Genomic DNA, 18,996 nt, shown 5'->3' on the forward strand with positions numbered 1-18,996 from the left:
CTGAATCTTTGAATCTAACCTTGCTCTTGACATTTTACCAGCAAGCTCGGGGAGTCTGCTCCTTCCCTAAATCCTTAGATTAACCTTTCTTTATAGAACAGTCTTTGGACTCTGTGGGAGAAGGCGAGGATGGGCTGATCTGAGAAAATAGCATTGAAACATGTATATTATCATATGTGAAACAGATCGCCAGTCCAGGTTTGATGCATGAGACAGGGTGCTCAGGGCTGGTGCACTGGGATGACCCAAAGGGATGCGATGGGGAGGGAAGTGGGAGGGGGGTTCAGAATGGGAAACACATGTAAACCCATGGCTGATTCATGTCAATGTATGGCAAAAACCACTACAATATTGTAAAGTAATTAGCCTCCAATTAAAATAAATAAATTTAAAAAATAAAAAAGATGTATTTGTTGACTTGACCTCGAGGCCACTGAGGACAGTAGGATCTGTCCACCTGCCCCCAGCCCTCATCCCAATTGGTTTTCATTTCAAATGAAGTCCCCCTCTTTTACATGCAAGGAATATTCAAGAGGAGGTAATAGTGTAGTCCCTGAAGGTCTGGTACCTCTCTGGAGAATTTCTCCCTGGTCTGTTTTCTAACTGGAGGGTGGGGAGAATAACGTCAGATTTTATAGCATGTAAAAATGGCAGAAAGAGTGTATTGAAGATGCATAATTATGCTGGAGACCCTTTCTTGCTTGCAGATGGGCAAGTTTGGAAGTTGACTTTTCACTTTCTTTCAGCACCTGTAGAAAAGGCCAAGGGTCATTCTTACATTTTTTTTCCCTCCCCAGTTCTTAAAAGCTACACAAAAGTTGAATCCTAAACTCAATAAGAAAACAATCATGCATTCTTAATTTTCTTCCTCTATTCATCATCTACTTTTACTTTTCTCTGTTCCTCTCTCTACATAGGAATCTGTTTGAATACACTGTTTCTCCTGGCTTCCTTTTTGCTCAGCATCATCTTACTTTTGTCTGACTAAAGTTGTAAGATTTTCTCAGTCACTCACAGTCAGCCTCTCAGATCTCCTGATTCTTCTTTTTCCATCTTAATACACACAGTTTCTGTGTATTTTGACATCTGACCCTTTCTCTGTCACCAAGACCAGCATTCACAACAGTTCTGCTCACTCTTCTCTCTGAATCATACAATAATCATTTGCCAAAGTTTTCACCAATTGTTTATTTTTTCCCTTCTCTAACTCATGGTGTTCATATCTGCTTAATCTTAAAAGGATAAACTGAAAATGCAACTCTCTGTTCCTAAACCTTTAGTGACCTCGTACATTTATTCAATCAATTCTACTATGTGCCAAACATCATGCTGGTTATTGTAGATAAAATGATGAATGGTGCAGAGCAATCCAGGCACCCATGGAGGATCATAGTCTATCAGGAAAAAATTGACCCAGCGTTAAGGACAGGCTTATTCAGTATTTAGAGCTCTAGTATTCAGAACTCTCTCCTGTATGATTATAGCTTATTTTCTTTCTCTTACTGATAAAAGCATTCATCTGACTTGTTCATCACATCTTTGTTTTTTTTTAAGGCAAAAAAAAAAAAAAAAAAGCTGCTTGTGGTGAGAGTCCAGGGCCTTTTAGTGGACTCTTCCACTAGACTCTGTGGCTTTAGATTTGGCACAGACTTTGTGTCATGATCTCATAGTCTTTAAATGGTAATTATAGAAAGTAATTACTGACATATACTGAATATTTGCATTAGGCCAGCAAAAACTAATGGCTAAAAGCACAGATTCTCAGTTAAATTTCTGGGTCTGAGTCCTGGCTCTGCTGTTTATTAGCTCTGAAACCTTTGTGTCTCAGTACCTCAGCATCTTCATCTGTAAAATGGGAAGAATAATTTGAGAATGATTAAGTAAGTTAATAGGATAAAATACATTAAAACATTACCTGGTACATTATTAAAGCCATAAACTCTTAGCAATTTGATTATTACTTTTCTAAGTAGATAGTGGGTTTCCCTGGTGGCTCAGTCGTAAAGGCCCTGCCAATGCAGGAGACATGGGTTCTATCCCTAGGTCAGGAAGATCTGCTGGAGAAAGAAATGGCAACCACTAGAGTATTCTTGCCTGGAAAATGCCAAGAACAGAGGAGCCTGGTGGGCTATAGTTCATGGGGTTGCAAAAGAGTCAGACACAACAGCAGCAAGTAGATAGTAGTGTTATCCATATTTAACCAATGAGGAAATTAAATGTCTTGTCCAGGACCACACAGTTAGTGATAGAGTCTGAACTCTAATCTAGACATTCTGGCTTCAGAGCAGATACTAGTAACTACTACTCCATGAAGCCTCCATTATAACATACTGTAATACTGTAGTTAAATAATCAATATTTAACAAACTTTAGAACTATAATTCACTCTGAATATGTAAGGTGTAATTATCCATATTATAGTAAGGTATGATTGAAGAAGAAATTAATTTATTTCCTTTCCATACCTTGAAACCTTTTAGCTATACCAGTAATTACATTAATAAATATTTCTACATCATTATGGGCTTCCTAGGTGGCTCAGTGGTAAAGAATCTGTCTACCACTTCAGGAGATGCCGAAGACCAGGGTTCATTCCCTGGGTCAAGAAGATCTCCTGGAGTAGGAAATGGCAACCTGCTCCAGTATTCCTGCCTGAAAGAACCCATGGACAAAGGAGCCTGCTGGGCTGCAGTCCATGGGGCTACAAAGAGTTGGACATGACTGAGTACACACACACTCCATCATTATATAACTTAAACAACTCTTTTTGCATACGCAAGTTCATGTAATTCTCACTATCACTTTTTGAGGTTGGCAAAGTCAGTATTATTATCTCCATTTTAAAAATGACAATGCTGAGGATCAGAAAGTTAAGTCACTTGCTCAAGCATTCAAAGACAGTAAATGAGAAAGTCTCTAACCTAAGTCTGAAGCCGCAGATCTTATCCTTTGCTTCACTATAATTCCATGCTGTAATTTACTGATTTCTTTCAGCAGATGGAAAACTAATTTTTATGATATAATTTACCATTATAAACATATATATATAAATATAATAGACCCCTGTGTACAAAGACAAAACTATTTGAACTAATTTTTCTTTCCTTTCTCTTTTTAAAGATTGTGATTGCTAGCATCATGTGCAGTTACAACAGAAATGACTGGATGGAACTCTCCAGTAAGGCTGAGGTAATGATTTCTTTATATTTATTTTATTTCTTCTCTTCTATTTTTATTAGTTTTAAATAAAGAGCTGTCATGAAAAATAACCCAGTAGAAGAAAAATTGAGTGAAAAATGGTAACTTAAAACATTTCTATTACAATTTGTTTACCCTGTGTTTTCATTAAAATGATGGAAATGTAAATTTAAAAGGAATCTATTCTATAAAAGTAGTCCCTTAGATTTCGCACACTGCCTAAAAATCCTTTATTCTTTGACTCCATATACTCTTTATTTGCAAATTAAGCAAACTGTATATTATGATGGATGCCATGATAAAATTTAATTCTACCTTTGAGAGTCTAACTTGATCTTACCTTGCCTTTAGGCAAGCTAGTTTGACAGCAAGAAAAGAAATTTTGAATATAAAGCTCTTGAATATTTAAAATATAAAAGGTTCATTTAATACTATTCTAGTTTGAATACAGACATGCATAAAATGGTAGGACAGAATGCTCCTGAATGGAACACTAGTCAGCGAGTTTTCTATAATATAAATTGAATCTTGCACAAATGCAAACAACTAACCATGTGCCTCAAATTTCTATTTCAAATAGAAAAATACATACTTAAAATTATGTACTTATGTCCATTGTCCTATCGTGAAAAACACTGTAGCTGGGGTTTCTTGAAAACCTGTAAGATGTGAAGACTAAACCTAACAATAATTGTGAACTAACAGCTCTGCCTTATAAAATGTTATAAAGCTTTTTATAGCATTTAAATATTGTGATTGTACAGTTTATTTAGATATCTTAGATCTGTGAGGGCAAAAATTGTTTCTGGGACTTAGAGGGATGAAATTAAATATGATCAGTAATTGGCTTCATGATCTTTGTTGCTGGGTCCGTTTTACACATGTATTTACCTAATTGACCATGAAATTTTCCACAGAGCCCAGGTTTGGCATGAGTTTTGCCAATTTAAATCTGACTATGATGAATGGCTTTATCACACTACTTGCTCCTCTGCCTTCTGTAGAATAAGATACTGAAAGTATTTTTGTCAATAATGTGTTAATTTTTTTTTCTTTATGATTTTTTTTCCATTTATTTTTATTAGTTGGAGGCTAATTACTTTACAATATTGTAGTGGTTTTTGCCATACATTGACATGAATCAGCCATGGATTTACATGTGTTCCCCAGTACAGTATACTAACGCATATATATGGAATTTAAAAAGATGGTAACGATAATTTTTAAATAAGCCAATTTTACTTTTAAAAAGTCAAAAACTTTTATATATGCATAAAGATACAGCTTAAAGATAATTTCCATATTTCTCACATATATCTAATATATATCTATCTCACATATATCTCAGATATCTCGTATATCTCATATGTGAGATATATAGTATTCACATATATCTAATTCTTTAATTGTAGTTTTATTCAATATTATTTTCTAGTTTCTCATTAGCAATCAATCAGAGTAAAAGGGGAAGGAGGAAGAAAAGGAAAATGTGTTTGAAAGAAAGAAAAGGAAAAAGATATGCCTTCCATTCAGTCAAAATAGTCTGTTAGATTTCTCAACAGAAGAGCAATTTACATATCAAGGAGTTCGACCTATAGTGTCAATTAAAAAAAAAAAAAGTTCCCTCTCATCTTTGAAATATGGACCAGCTCAGGGCATAACACATGAAGGAACTATCCCCAGGTCTTCATATTCCCCTGGAGGGAAGCAATAGGCAGCATGATTCCATCATAGCTCATATGGTAAGCACCCAGTAAAGCTTTGTAGAGTCAGTATTTGGTTTTGTTTCCGTGAACACATGCTTCACAACAGATTAAAACAGATTTTCTTACAATGGAAGAGCCCACATTAAAACAAATCAACAAAAACAAAAGTGTTCAAGCCAAAGTTACTCTACTACTTACAGTGTACATTTGTTTGGGGGTGGTGATAATGAAGGGTAAGAATCGAGAGAACACACCAGCCGTTCTACAAGCCATTGCTTTTAAGTTCAGCAAGTCACTTAATATGATGACGGATATGCTTTAAATTCATGAAGTTCCTCTCTATAGAGTAGATTAATTCTTGAATTGCACAACAGGGAATTCAGAAAATCTTGCTATCAGCTCTTCACTGTTATATCTGAAAACAGAAATGCATGTGTGTAATAGCAGAGCAGATCCAGTTGTACAAGAACATGAAAAAATAGAGATTGAGAGAGAAACTCTATATCAGAATGAAAATTTGGACAAGAAGGGACCCTTATTATTTATTTCATTGGAGACTACCACTTTATTGTATTATTTTGAATAAACATTTAAGACCATGTGTGGGGGTTAAAAGAAAAAAAAAAAACAAAACAGAAACCTAGTACATTCTTAAAATATGGTAAAATCTACCAGATGCTGTTTTTAAAAGTCAGTGTGCATGCAGTATACCCTTTTTTTCACATGCATATTCTTGGAAATAGAACCATGTTGAACCAACTTTCCTTTTCACTCTAACTCTCCAGAATATACATGCTTTTAATGTCTTATTCCTCAACCTGGTTTTAATTTGTCTTGTTTTTTGAGCACCATAAAACAGAAGCAGCCTCCGGAAAAGGTTTTACAGCTTGGTGTCAAATCAGTAGCATTGTTAGACTTGGTTCAATTTCTTTGGTTCAGGTATCTGATCACATGCTATCCTAATTTTCTGGGACATAGATAAACTATTCCAATTCCATGGAAGGAAGATCTCTGAAGCACTTACTATTTTCAGAGTCCCTGGCCATCCAAAACAAAGGTGAATAAGGTATAGCCTCAGCTATGTAGACATGTTCACAGTTTAAATGTGTATACCAAATTGAACCATACCCCATAGTAGATCTTAAATAGATCTTGAACTCATTTGAATAGATTTGGAATCCATTTCTTTCTTAATGTGTGTTAGCTTAGAAAACAGAGCCTGAGTCAAAATTAATGTGAAGATGCTTCACTGAAGGATTCAATTCCAAAGCAATAAGAATGGGGGGCGGGGAGGGGAGTGAAGGCAATGGGAAGAAAGGAAAGCAGATGGAGCGTGGTGCGTTCCAGAGCTGGCTGCCACTTCACAAGGAGATGGAGCCAATTGCTCAGCCATGTGGGATGGGAGGGCTGTGTGGGATCATCCTGCTTCACAACAGTTTAGAGAAGAAGATGAGTGAAGGACATATCTACTGGTTCCTTCTGTTTCCTCTCTCTCATTCATCACATTTTATACCCCAAAGGTTTACTTTCTTCTGCACATTTGGGCTGCGGGTTCTTCCCTCCTTAAGCAGCTGCTTCAGAAGCCAAATCCCACAGCATGTTGAGAGCACTGGCCCTCTTGGAGCTCCCACTCTAACACGTTCAGTAGAGAGTCCTGCTCTCATTCTGAGGGAGCTATGAGAGCTGGCAGTGACAGGAAGGCAGAGGATAGCAATAGGAACCAAGGTTCTTTTTTAAGCTAGTGGCAAAAGCTTGGGTGGCAAGTAAGGCCACCAAATTTGAGGAGACATATTAATTAGGTGTGGCTCAATATGCATTGCGCTTGTGTGTGCTAAGTCATTTCAGCCATGTCCAACTCTGTGTGACCCTATGAACTGCAGCCTGCCAGGCTCCTCTGTCCATGGGATTCTCCAGACAAGAATACTGGAGTGGGTGGCCTTGTCCTCCTCCAGGGGATCTTCCCAACCCAGGGATCAAACCTGCTCTTCTATCTAACCTGCATGGGCAGGCACATTCTTTACCACTAGCACCACCTGGGAAGCCCTCAATATGAGTTGCTGCCATCCTAATCTGAAAGCCCCATTAATCTCTTTGCTTTCAATCAACTCACAGTCTTCCCACTAGCTTTCTTACCATGTAAAACTCTTAACTTGACCTGTATGGTCTGGTACCTGGCCATTCCCCTGATGTCTCCTTGGGTTTGTTCTTTACATTCCAGACCCCAATGGCCTTCTTTTACTCCTCCAACACACTTGTACCTCAGAGCCTTTGCCATTACCCTGGGCTGAAATGTTCTCTCTTCCTCCTCTCGGAGCTCCCTGACTAGTAGTTTAACCCCCTGTCCTACTCCTTCTGAAATCCTATCCTCAGGAGCTAGGATGTCATATCATTATCATAAAGTTAATGAAGGTTAAGCTTCAGAGCCCTTACTTGTACAAGCTACTTCCAAGGCCCTGTACCTGATTTTCTCTTTTTAATTTTTAAATCATTTTTATTTTCAAAGAAGTATCTGCAAATTGTATGAACTTCAGGCTCCTCCCCCAAATCTGGGTCTACCTCTGCTCATGCCTTTTCTCCACAGAATTTAATAAAACTGGTGATTAACAGTGATGTCATCAGCTCTTTCACCTGTCTTCTTATGACAAAGCAAACTGTCTGGGTGGACATCTCATCTGGTTCACTATTTAACCCCCAATTCCAAACACAGGGCTTTGCTGGTCAGTGGACAGTCCTCAGATATTTGTTGAATGAAGCAAAATAAAGGCAAAGAGCTGATATACAGGCATGTGACAAACAAAAGGAAGCAATTACAGAGTCAATGGGAAGAATGGATTTGATTTGTCACCATGAACTTGAGGTGATTAAAATCCAAAGCTGAAGGTCAGGGATTTGATGGGTGATTGCCAAGGGTCTGACTATAACTGGTATGCCAAGACAAGGAAGGTCCAGCTGAGAGGCATAGGTGTCAAAACCAGGTGACCATACTATTCCTAGCAGAGAGTCCAAATAAACCACTTTGAAGCCAGGTTCCTTTCATTTTTTTTTAAATTAGGATCTGGACTAGCAGTATTTCATAAAATTAAATAGATGTTGAAGTTAGGAAATCTCAAATAGGCTGAGACACAAAGCAGACAGAGGTACATGATAGGACTACGTAGGACCAGTTGGATATAAGTCCCTGAACACTAACAGTCAGCAGGACGGAACAGAATCAGGAAAGATAGATGTCTACTTGGAGATGAGAGATAGTCACAGACTTAGTGCCCAGTGGGGCCCAGGCCAATCCAGTGTTTACTTGTCCCAGGTCCATTTCAAAGTGGTCTAAGATCCCAGAGAACTTGGGTCCCCAGTTTTGGATAGTTGAGACTGACTGACAGTGTTGCTATGTAGAAAGTTGGCAGTGGGCCTCATGTATTCTTTTAACAGAAGAAAATTAGAGAGAATCCAAGAAGTGTCCCTGGAGTAGGCAGTGGCAACCCACTCCAGTATTCTTGCCTGAAAAATTCCATGGACAGAGGAGCCTGGCAAGCTACGGCCCATGGGGTCACAAAGAGTTGGACATGATTGAGTGACTGACTGAGCAGACCCCAAGAAATGTAGCTTCATGTCTTTCTACCCTGCTTGGTCTCTTATGTCCTTTATTTGTTCCCCTTGACCCATGGAAGGCTTCTCTTCGCACTAGGGCTCTGATGTACAGCCCCAAGCCACCCTCTGTCGTTCTCACTGTGCTCAGGCTCTGATGCCCCCACTGGGCCCTCATGGATCTTCCTCCAAACTTCCTCCCTTGCTCATCCCCAGCCAGTGACTTTAGAACTACATAGACCGATAAGGAAGGGAGAGGTGAGGAAAGGAGAAGGAAAAGAACCGTGTAGCCCATTTTGTTGGACATATTGTACAAGGGTTTGTGGTTTTGCTTCCCTAATTTCTCTGAGAGGTTTTACAAAGTGATTCAGAGAATTTTAGAAATCACGTTACTACCATGACTCTGAGAATTTCTTAGAATAGTTTTCTGCCACCATTTCCCCCAGCCCCAAGTATGGATTTTTGTTGTTTTGTTGTTCAGTCACTCAGTCATGGAATTCTCCATGGACAGAGGATACTAGCAAGAATACTAGAGTGGTTTGTCATTTTCTACTCAAGAGGATCTTCCCAACCTAGTGATTGAACCCTCGTCTCCTGCATCTCCTGCACTGGCAGGCAAATTCTTTACCACTGAGCCACCTGCGAAGCCCCCAAAGTGTGTATATAGCTACTTTATATTCTTTCTCAGATCAAAGCTGAGGAAAGGCAAGTTGGAGATTGTAACTGAATTGATAGATGGATGGATGGATAGATGGACAGACAGTGAGACAGGTAGTTAGACTAGATTAACTGCTTATACTTACATAATATTTACTGCAGTCCAGGCACTGTTCTGTCATTTGCTTTTATTAAATTTATTTGTACCTTAGAAAAGCAACCTTATGAGGTACTTTTCTGTTTTCCATGTTTCGGAAATGAGGAGACTGAGGCCAAAAGTTGTTAAATAATATGCCCAAGTTCACACAGCTAGTATGTGGTAAAAGTGGGATTCAAACCCATGAAATCTGGCTCCATAGTCCATGCTATTAACATATCATTCTACTTCATGCCGATAAACAGATGATAAATAGATAATGTATGAAATTAGAAGCAGCAAATTTTCTATGTCACTGCCTTCACTAGATTATTTTATTGTATAATCATTTAGGTGAGGCAGAATAAACTCTGGGCTAAGTGACTAAACTAAAAAGCTTGTGGCTAACAGGAGTCAGAATGCATGCCCAGTTTCAGTTAATTTAACATTTCATGGTAATTCAGCAATTAAGGCTTTCTGAATGCATGTGGTTGCTTGGAAATAGAATTAACTGCCTTTTAAGGTGGTGTACATCGTATGACAAGAATATTGAAGCAGAGGCCAAATGAATATTCCCCAGCTTTTGGTGTTATTTTGAGCAGGATTATCTGTTTTTGAGGCCTAGATCCTCATTTCAAAGGTCTTTATGGGTATGTTTAGTGGGTTAGCATTTGTATATATATATAATGCTGGGAAAATTTTTGACAGTCACTGAAAAGACTAAATTTAATAAGTGGTCTTACAAGATTTTAATAACTATTTAATATTTAGAAACTTGAAAGATGTTGAGTTGTAATGTTTTGTTATCACGTTAAACCAATTCTAGCCATGGAATACCTGATTTCTAATAAGTAATGATAGTGACCAAGAATACAGGTTCTATGCTTAAAATACTTGATTTAAAGATCCTATTCTCATTTACAAGCTTTAGAATAATAAATTAGTCACTTGAATTCTTTGTACCTTGATTTTATCAGTTACAAAATGGGAATAATGATATATCCATTATAAAAAGCCTAGTAAAGTGTCTGGCATATTGTAAGTGTTCGATAAATGTTAGTTATTATTGCCGACTATGAATCTAATTGTAAGCTTGCACTTAAATTTTAGAAAATATGTATAATGTAAATATCTATACAAATGACACCTAAGGCTTATTCCAAAATGTTGTTGAATTGATTTGCTCTTAATTGCTGCATTTCAACTAGCAGTCTAAAGCAAATAAGTCTAAAAGAAATATTTGAAATAACTAAGACATAATAAGAAAAATATATATACTTGCAGTGTACAGCCTTTTAATTAAGCTGCAGATTCCCACATGACCTGGTTTTGAGATAGGTCCTATTGTCTCCAGTTTACACTTGAATGTGTCTATGCTTAGTTGCTTAAATGTGTCCAACTCTCTGAGGCCCCATGGACTGTAGCCCATCAGGCTCCTCTGTCCATGGGATTTTCCAGGCAAGAATACTGGAGTGGACTGCCATTTCCTCCTCCAGAGGCTCTTCTTGATCCAGGGGTGGAACCCATGTCTCCTGAGTCTCCTGCATTTCAGGCAGATGGGTTCTTTACTGCTGAGCCATCTGGGAAGCCCTTACACTTGAGTAGATGGGAACAAAGAAGGTTAACTGACTTGCCCAAGTTCCTTAGCAGATCTAGGATTAGAACTCAGAGTTAGCAGGTTGTGCTTTGTCAAAGCTTACCACCGAACTCTGATTCAAATAATTTTCAAATAACATGAAGCATTTACAAAAACCATAATAAAACCATGTTAGAAAACAGGCTGAATGACTTATTGAACTTTCACAAATGTGAAGAAGGAAAAGCAGGCTCACTCATGAGTAAAGGCGAGTAAGAAAGTCAACCAAGAAAGATGTAGCTATCGATAGAATACTTGTTTGTTGAGGTCTTATTTAAAATTAATAAATAGGAAAAAATCGTGAATGATTAGGAAGAAAAGAGACATTTGAAAAAAAGCTGTTGGTCTAAAGAAAGGTCTGATATTCTTAGAAAATAATGAACTTTTAAAAAAGTCTTTCTATGATGTGATAAACATGTTATAATATTATGGAAACTGAGCCACGTTTACCTTACTCAAAAAGAAATGGTGGCATTGAAGATTCTAGATGTTAGGTAAAAGAATCATTTCGTTTATCTTCCATTTCTCAAATTTAAAAAAGTGTTTTAATTGTTCTTAGAGTTTTTACAGAAGACTTCTAAAGAATTCTATGGTTCTCCAGTTATTTTAAGAATGCTTAGTGTGAAATAGTTTGTTCATTTCTATAGGTCCCATTTGTATGAATTAATAATTTAAATAAGAAAGAGTCCTACTTAATTATTAAGTAAGACAAAATTATCTGTACTTCATGTTTCTTAAGATGGACTTTTAAAAAATACAATAAAATTGATTCAGTTTAAAAATATGAGAGAAATGGGTGAAGAAAATTAAGAGGTACAAACTTTCAATTACAAAAGAAATGACTCATGGGTATGAAATGCATGATATAGTCAATAGTAATGTAATATCTTTGTGTGACGACAGATGGTGACTAGGCTTATCATGATGATTATGTGTAATGTATAAGAATGTATAAAAATATTGAATCACTGTGTTGTGCACCAGGAATTAACAGTATTATAGATAAATTATAATTCAAAAATAAACAAACTTATAGAAAAATAGATCAGATTTGTGGTTACCAGAGTTATTGGGTGAAGGCGGTCAAAAGGCCTAAACTTCTGGTTATAACAAAAGAAGTATTAGGGATGTAATGTACAACTTGATTAATATAATTAATACTGCAATATGTAACAGAGAAAATCCTGAGAGTTCTCATCATAGGACTTTTTTCTTTTATCTTGTGTCTATATGTGATGATGGATGTGCTCTAAACTTATTGTGGTAATCATTCATGGTGCATTAAAATTAAATCATTATGCTATACACCAAAAACTTATATAGTGCTGTATGTCAGTTGTATCTCAATAAAACTAGAAGAAAAAATGAAAATATAAAGAGCAAAACCAAGAAGAAAAAATAAGCCTGATACATGTGTTATATGTGTGCTTTACTTTTTTTAACATATAGAAAAAGTAGAAAATTACACATTAAATTGTTAACATAGATTACTTTAGAGGTACAAAATTGAAAGAGAGAGGAGAAAAACTATTTATATTTTTATATATTTTGATTTAATTTGACCTATTACCACAATCTTATTTTCCACTTGAATTTTTTTAAAGCAACATAGAATACAATGAATGGTGTTCCCAGTTTGGGCAATTAACATGCTTGAGTGCTCTGAAGCATTTGAAAGCAGTATTAATAAATAATAAAAGTTAACTGATAAAAGAACATTTAAAATTTTATTCATATTTATTCCATCTAGCCTGCTACATTTTTCTTTGCCCTGCTACCTTCAGTACCAATTATCCAGAACTAATGAGGTTTGTTTCTATAAAAACAGAAGCTGTATAGGGCAGAATCAACATGATATCAAACAGACCTGAGTTAAAAATCTCTGTTGTGTCACTTGATAACCAGACTGGTCATTTAATTCCCTTGTGCATCAGTTTCCTCATCTGTAAAATTGGTACCTGATTATTCCAAGGAGGATGAGAGTTAGAGATAAGAAATACAACTCACAGAGAGCAGTGAGTGTCATAAACACTCAACACGTATTTGCTTTTGTTATTAGAACTGTGTCTGAATGTCTCCTATAGAGGTATAGGTCGTCAGTGGCCTTCCACAGGGGCTCTGGGGGCAGCAGACCTGGGTATGGCATAAGCCCTTTTGGAGGGCACAAACAAAATCTTGTGCTCACAAGGACCCAGGAGAAAGGAGCAGTGACCCCACAAGAAACTGACTAGACATGCCCATGAGTGTCCAGGAGTCTCTGGTGGAGACATGGGTTGGCAGTTGCCTGCTTCAGGGCTGGGGGCATTGAGTGCAGCGGTGCTTGCATGGGACCTTTTGAAGGAGGTTGCCATTATCTTCATCACCTCCACCATAGTTTGCCCTCAGGTCAAGCAACAGGGAGGGAACATAGCCCTGCCCATCAATGGAAAATTGGATTAAAGATTTACTGAACATGGCCCAGCCCATCCAAACAGGACCCAGTTTTGCCCTCAGTCTCTTCCATCAGTAAACTTCCATAAGGATCTTTTCCCTATCCATCAGAAGGCAGAAAGAATGAAAACCACAATCACAGAAAACTAACCGAACTGATCACATGGAGCACAGCCTTGTCTAGCTCAATGAAACTATGAGTCATGCCATGTACGGCCTCCCAAGATGGACGGGTAATTGTGGAGAGTTCGGACAAAACGTGGCCCACTGGAGAATGGGATGGCAAACTACTTAAGTATTCTCACCTTAAGAACCCTGTGAACACTGTGAAAAGGCAAAAAGGTATGACAATGAGAGATGAACTCCCCAGGTCGGAAGGTGCCCAATATGCTACTGGAAAAGAATGGTGAAACAACTCCAGAAAGAATGAAGAGACAAATCCAAAGCAAAAACAGTACCCAGTTGGGATATGACAGATGATGGAAGTAAAGTCTGATACTGTAAAGAGCAATATTGCATAGGAACCTAGAATGTTAGGTCCGTGAATCAAGGCAAATTGGAAGTAGTCAAACAGGAGATGGCAAGAGTGAACATCAACATTTCAGGGATCAGTGAACTAAAGTGGACTGGAATGGGTGAATTTAACTCAGATGACCATTATATCTATTACTGTGGGCAAGAATCCTTTAGAAGAAATGGAGTAGCCATCATAGTCAATAAAAGAGTCCAAAATGCAGTACTTGGATGCCATCTCAAAATGACAGAATGATCTCTGTTTGTTAAGGCAAACCATTCAATATCACGGTGATCCAAGTCTGTGCCCCAACCAGTAATGCTGAAGTAGCTGAAGTTGAACAGTCCTATGAAGACCTACAAGACCTTCTAAAACTAACACCCAAAAAAGATGTCCTCTTCCTTATAGGGGACTGGAATGCAAAAGTGGGAAGTCAAGAGCTACCTGGAGTAACAGGCAAATTTGGCCTTGGAGTACAGAATGAAGCAGGGCAAAGGCTAACAGTTTTGCCAAGAGAACACACTGGTCATAGCAAACACCCTCTTCCAACAGCACAAGAGAAGACTCTACATGTGGACATCACTAGATGGTCAATACTGAAATCAGATTGATTATTTTCTTTGCAGTCAAAGGTGGAGAAGCTCTATACAGTCAGCAAAAACAAGACCGGGAGCTGATTGTGGCTCAGATCATGAACTCCTTATTGCCAAATTCAGACTTAAATTGAAGAAAGTTGGGAAAACCACTAGAACATTCAGGTATGACCTAAATCAAATCCCTTATGATTATACAGTGGAAGTGACAAATAGATTCAAGGGATTAGATCTGATAGACAGAGTGCCTGGAGAACTATGGATGGAGGTTCGTGACATTGTACAGGAGGTGGTGATCAAGACCATCCCCCCAAAAAAGAAATAGAAAAAAGCAAAATGGCTGTCTGAGGAGGCCTTACAAATAGCTGAGAAAAGAAGAGAAACTAAAGGCAAAGGAGAAAAAAGATATACCTATATGAATGCAGAGTTCCCAAGAATAGAAAGGAGAGATAAGAAAGCCTTCCTCAGTGATCAGTGCAAAGAAATAGAGGAAAACAATAGAATGGGAAAGACTAGAGATCTCTTCAAGAGAATTAGAGATACCAAGGGAACATTTCATGCAAAGATGAGATCAATAAAGTACAGAAACGATATGAACCTGACAGAAGCAGAAGATATTAAGAAGAGGTGGCAAGAATACACAGAAGAACTATACAAAAAAGATCTTTATGACCCAGATAAACACTATGGTCTGGTCACTCACCTAGAGCCAGATATCCTAGAATGCTAAGTCAAATGGGCCTTAGGAAGCATCGCTACGAACAAAGCTAGTGGAGGTGATGGAATTCCAGTTAAGCTATTTCAAATCCTAAAAGATGATGCTGTGAAAGTGCTGCACTCAATATGCCAGCAAATTTGGAAAACTCAGCTATGGCCACAGGACTGGAAAAGGTCAGTTTTCCTTCCAGTTCCAAAGAAATGCAATGCCAAAGAATGTTCAAACTACAGCACAATTGCACTCATCTCACACACTAGTAAAGTAATGCTCAAAATTCTCCAAGCCAGGCTTCAGCAATACGTGAACCATGAACTTCCAGATGTTCAAGCTGGATTTAGAAAAGGCAGAAGAACCAGAGATCAAGTTGCCAACATCCCACTGGATCATGGACAAAGCAAGAGAGTTCCAGAAAAATATCTACTTCTGCTTTATTGACTATGCCAAAGCCTTTGACTGTGTGGATCACAACAAACTGTGGAAAATTCTGAAAGAGATGGGAATACCAGACCACCTGACCTGCCTCCTGAGAAATCTGTATGCTGGTCAAGAAGCAACAATTAGAACTGGACATGGAACAACAGACTGGTTCCAAATCAGTAAAGGAGTACATTAAGTCTGTATATTGTCACCCTGCTTATTTAGCTTATATGCAGAGTACATCATGAGAAATGCCGGGCTGGATGAAGCACAAGCTGGAATCAAGATTGCCAGGAGAAATATCCATAACCTCAGATATGCAGATGACACCACTGTTACGGCAGAAAGTGAAGAACTAAAGAGCCTCTTGATGAAAGTGAAAGAGGAGAGTGAAAAAGCTGGCTTAAAACTCAACATTCAGAAAACTAACATCATGGCATCCGGTGCCATCACTTCATGGCAAAGAGATGGGGAAACAATGGAAACAGTAGCAGCCTTTATTTTTGGGGACCCCAAAATCACTGCAGGTGGTGACTGCAGCCATGAAATTAAGACACTTGCTCCTTGGAAGAAAAGCTATGACCAACCTAGACAGCACATTAAAAAGCAGAGACATTACTTTACCAACAAAGGTCTGTCTAGTCAAAGGTATGTTTTTTTCAGTAGTTATGTATGGGTATGAGAGTTGGACTATAAAAAAAGCTGAGTGCTGAAGAATTGATGCTTTTGAACTGTGGTGTTGGAGAAGACTCTTGAGAGTCGCTTGGACTGCAGGGAGATCCAACCTGTCAATCCTAAAGGAAATCAGTCCTGAATATTCACTGGAAAGACTGATGCTAAAGCTGAAACGCCAATACTTTGGCCACTTGATGCGCAAAACCAACTCACTGGATAAGACCCTGATGCTGGGAAAGATTGAAGGCCAGAGGAGAAGGGGGCGACAGAGGATGAGATGGTTGGATGGCATCACCGATATGATGGACATGAGTTTGAGTAGGCTCTGGGAGTTGGTGATGGACAGGGAAGCCTGGCAAGCTTCAGTCCATGGGGTCGCAGAGAGTCGGACACAACTGAGCGACTGAGCTGAATTATCCTTGTATAGATACCCTCATTTGACAGAGTCAGAATATACCTCATAAAATAGCCGTGGTGCAGGACAAAGAGTAGTTAAAATTAGGCAAATGTGACCTATGTTGTATTATCGGTGGTGAAAGCCTATTAGTACACAATTAAAGCTTTGCGTTTTCTTTCATTTTCCTTCCTCATCTTAAAGGCTTCTGGAGCAGATGCCCTGGAATTAAATTTATCGTGTCCGCATGGCATGGGAGAAAGAGGAATGGGCCTGGCTTGTGGGCAGGTAAGGACCTCAACAGCTGCCGTTATGTATGTCTGTTACAGAACAGGCCCCTGTATGGATAGTTACTCTACCTTAGGCAGGAAGATGGGAGGATCAGATGACTGGCTTGAGACTTCCAGGTCTGCATTGTTTAAATATTTAGTGCTTAAAAAGTAGAAAATTAGAGAAGCTGAAATTACAGCAACTGTTTAGTTTTTATTGAGGAAAATATCACATTATGTGCTTGACAGGAGGTAATATCATAACAAATCGTTTTTAAAAGCGCTGAGGCAGAATTAGCTGATTTCAAATGCAGTGTTCTTTATTCATTCCTGATGCTGATCCACTTTCCCTGGAGCAATATACTGTACAAAATGCATTGTTCGTAGTGATTTTGTAGTAAATGGGGCACAGCACAAATTGCATTTTACATTTTTTAGCATATGATCATTATTCTCTAACTGTGTTTTGGGAGTTGCAAAAAGACTTTGATGATATTTTTATTTTTTGATACAATAAATGGAAACTTCATGCTAAAACTCTTTCAGAAACTTAATGAATAAAATGTGGAAATCTGTGTTAATATGTAGAAAATACTGCATCTTTATGTAACTAGATACAGTGTTATATGTTAAGGAACAGTGTAAAAGCTTAATTCTAAAAAGGTGAGTATTTTGCATCTAATTTAACTTTTAAGCCCAGAGGGAAATGATGTGAATTAAATATTACAAATTGTTGTAATTTATGACAAATTTCCTAGTCCTAAAAAGTTTAATTTCCACATCTGACATGGAGCCTTATACATAGTAGGTAGTCAGTTCTCCGCCCCCCCCCCCCAAGTCATAGAATTATCTGAATTAAACTCAGAGGCCAGAGATGCTTAATTTCGACAGGCAGAAATTTCTGCTTATTCAAATGAACATAGGTTACTATTTTCAGATTAGCATTCAGGAAGGATTTTAAAGTACCTTGTAAATATTTAATTAACATTCAGGGTAGATTTGTGACTTGGGAAGAAACCATTCTTTTGTAGCAGCAGGAGAAGGTGGCCTAGTCAGATGTTGTTCAAGTATACTCTCTACTCCACTCACAGAAGATTATCCAGAAGATCATTCAGTGTGGTAACAGAACAAGCCTCAGAATTACCTGTAGAGGGAAAACATCATTACGTTACATCATAATTTTTATAAGTCATGTGATTAGGCAGCAGTCCGTGTGTCAAGATAAGTAACTTGGTTAAAACAAGAAACATTCTTAAAAGGACATCTGGAGCAGGGCCCAAGGGAATCGAGTTTCTCTCTTTACACCTTTCCCAAATATCTTTTAGTTACATGGATTAAAACAGCTATGGAAAATTGAATCTATTGACTAAGTTTTAAAAGAAAGATGTAGTTTCATAAGTATTTCTTGCCATAAATATGAAAATTACTTTGAAAATGTTACCCAGCTTTAAGTTTATTTTTTAGAGCGGACTTTTGCTCTGTGAACACCTCAAAACTTACCCAGCTGTTAAATGTCTTAGGTGGATCCTCTCCAGAGAGTTATTTAGCTGCATAAAACAGCCTTTGGCTGAATGAGGATGCAAGTGCTAAAATTTTTCAGTCAGTTATCATTGAGATTTCTAAAACTCATGGAAAACATATGTTCCAAAAACCATTATGTCTTAGACTGAAGGAAACTTAGAAGCATTTCTGTTTCTCTTGTTATAATATCTAAAACTATAACCAATTCTACTAGCCAACTTTGGAATTTTTCTTTCAGATTATATTCTTTTGTACCTTGTATAATTGAAACATAAAGCTAATTTAGTTATTTTGCTCCAACATAATTTAAATGGTTACTCTGCCTCTGGACACATGCTTGTTCAATATTTTAGATATCAGGAAGGAAGACTATTAGCACATTGGAAAAAACTTTACTGTACCTCTGAATTTTTAGAGTGGGCACGAAGACATCTGGGGCTTATTCATTTTCTCCTCTACTTCCTATTTCCTTTTCTCTGCCTCCTGTTGCCATTGCTTCTTCCTCCCTCCCTAAGGTTTATAGTCTTAAACACTCACAAGTTGGTGGGAT

The 18,996-nt window shown here is 37.9% G+C and overlaps 1 protein-coding gene across 2 annotated transcripts in view; it reads left to right on the forward strand.

The window, feature by feature from the left end:
• Window positions 1–18,996, forward strand: part of DPYD (dihydropyrimidine dehydrogenase) — an 882,445-nt gene that overhangs the window by 568,987 nt on the left and 294,462 nt on the right. For both annotated transcript variants that reach the window (XM_043460573.1, XM_043460572.1), the window contains exons 15-16: window positions 3,121–3,189; window positions 16,861–16,944. In XM_043460573.1, coding sequence (XP_043316508.1) covers window positions 3,121–3,189; window positions 16,861–16,944 — 153 coding nt within the window. The remainder of the gene's footprint in view (window positions 1–3,120; window positions 3,190–16,860; window positions 16,945–18,996) is intronic.

The sequence above is a fragment of the Cervus canadensis genome, chromosome 2, assembly GCF_019320065.1.
Source record: "Cervus canadensis isolate Bull #8, Minnesota chromosome 2, ASM1932006v1, whole genome shotgun sequence".
In the NCBI taxonomy this organism is placed as follows: Eukaryota; Metazoa; Chordata; class Mammalia; order Artiodactyla; family Cervidae; genus Cervus; species Cervus canadensis.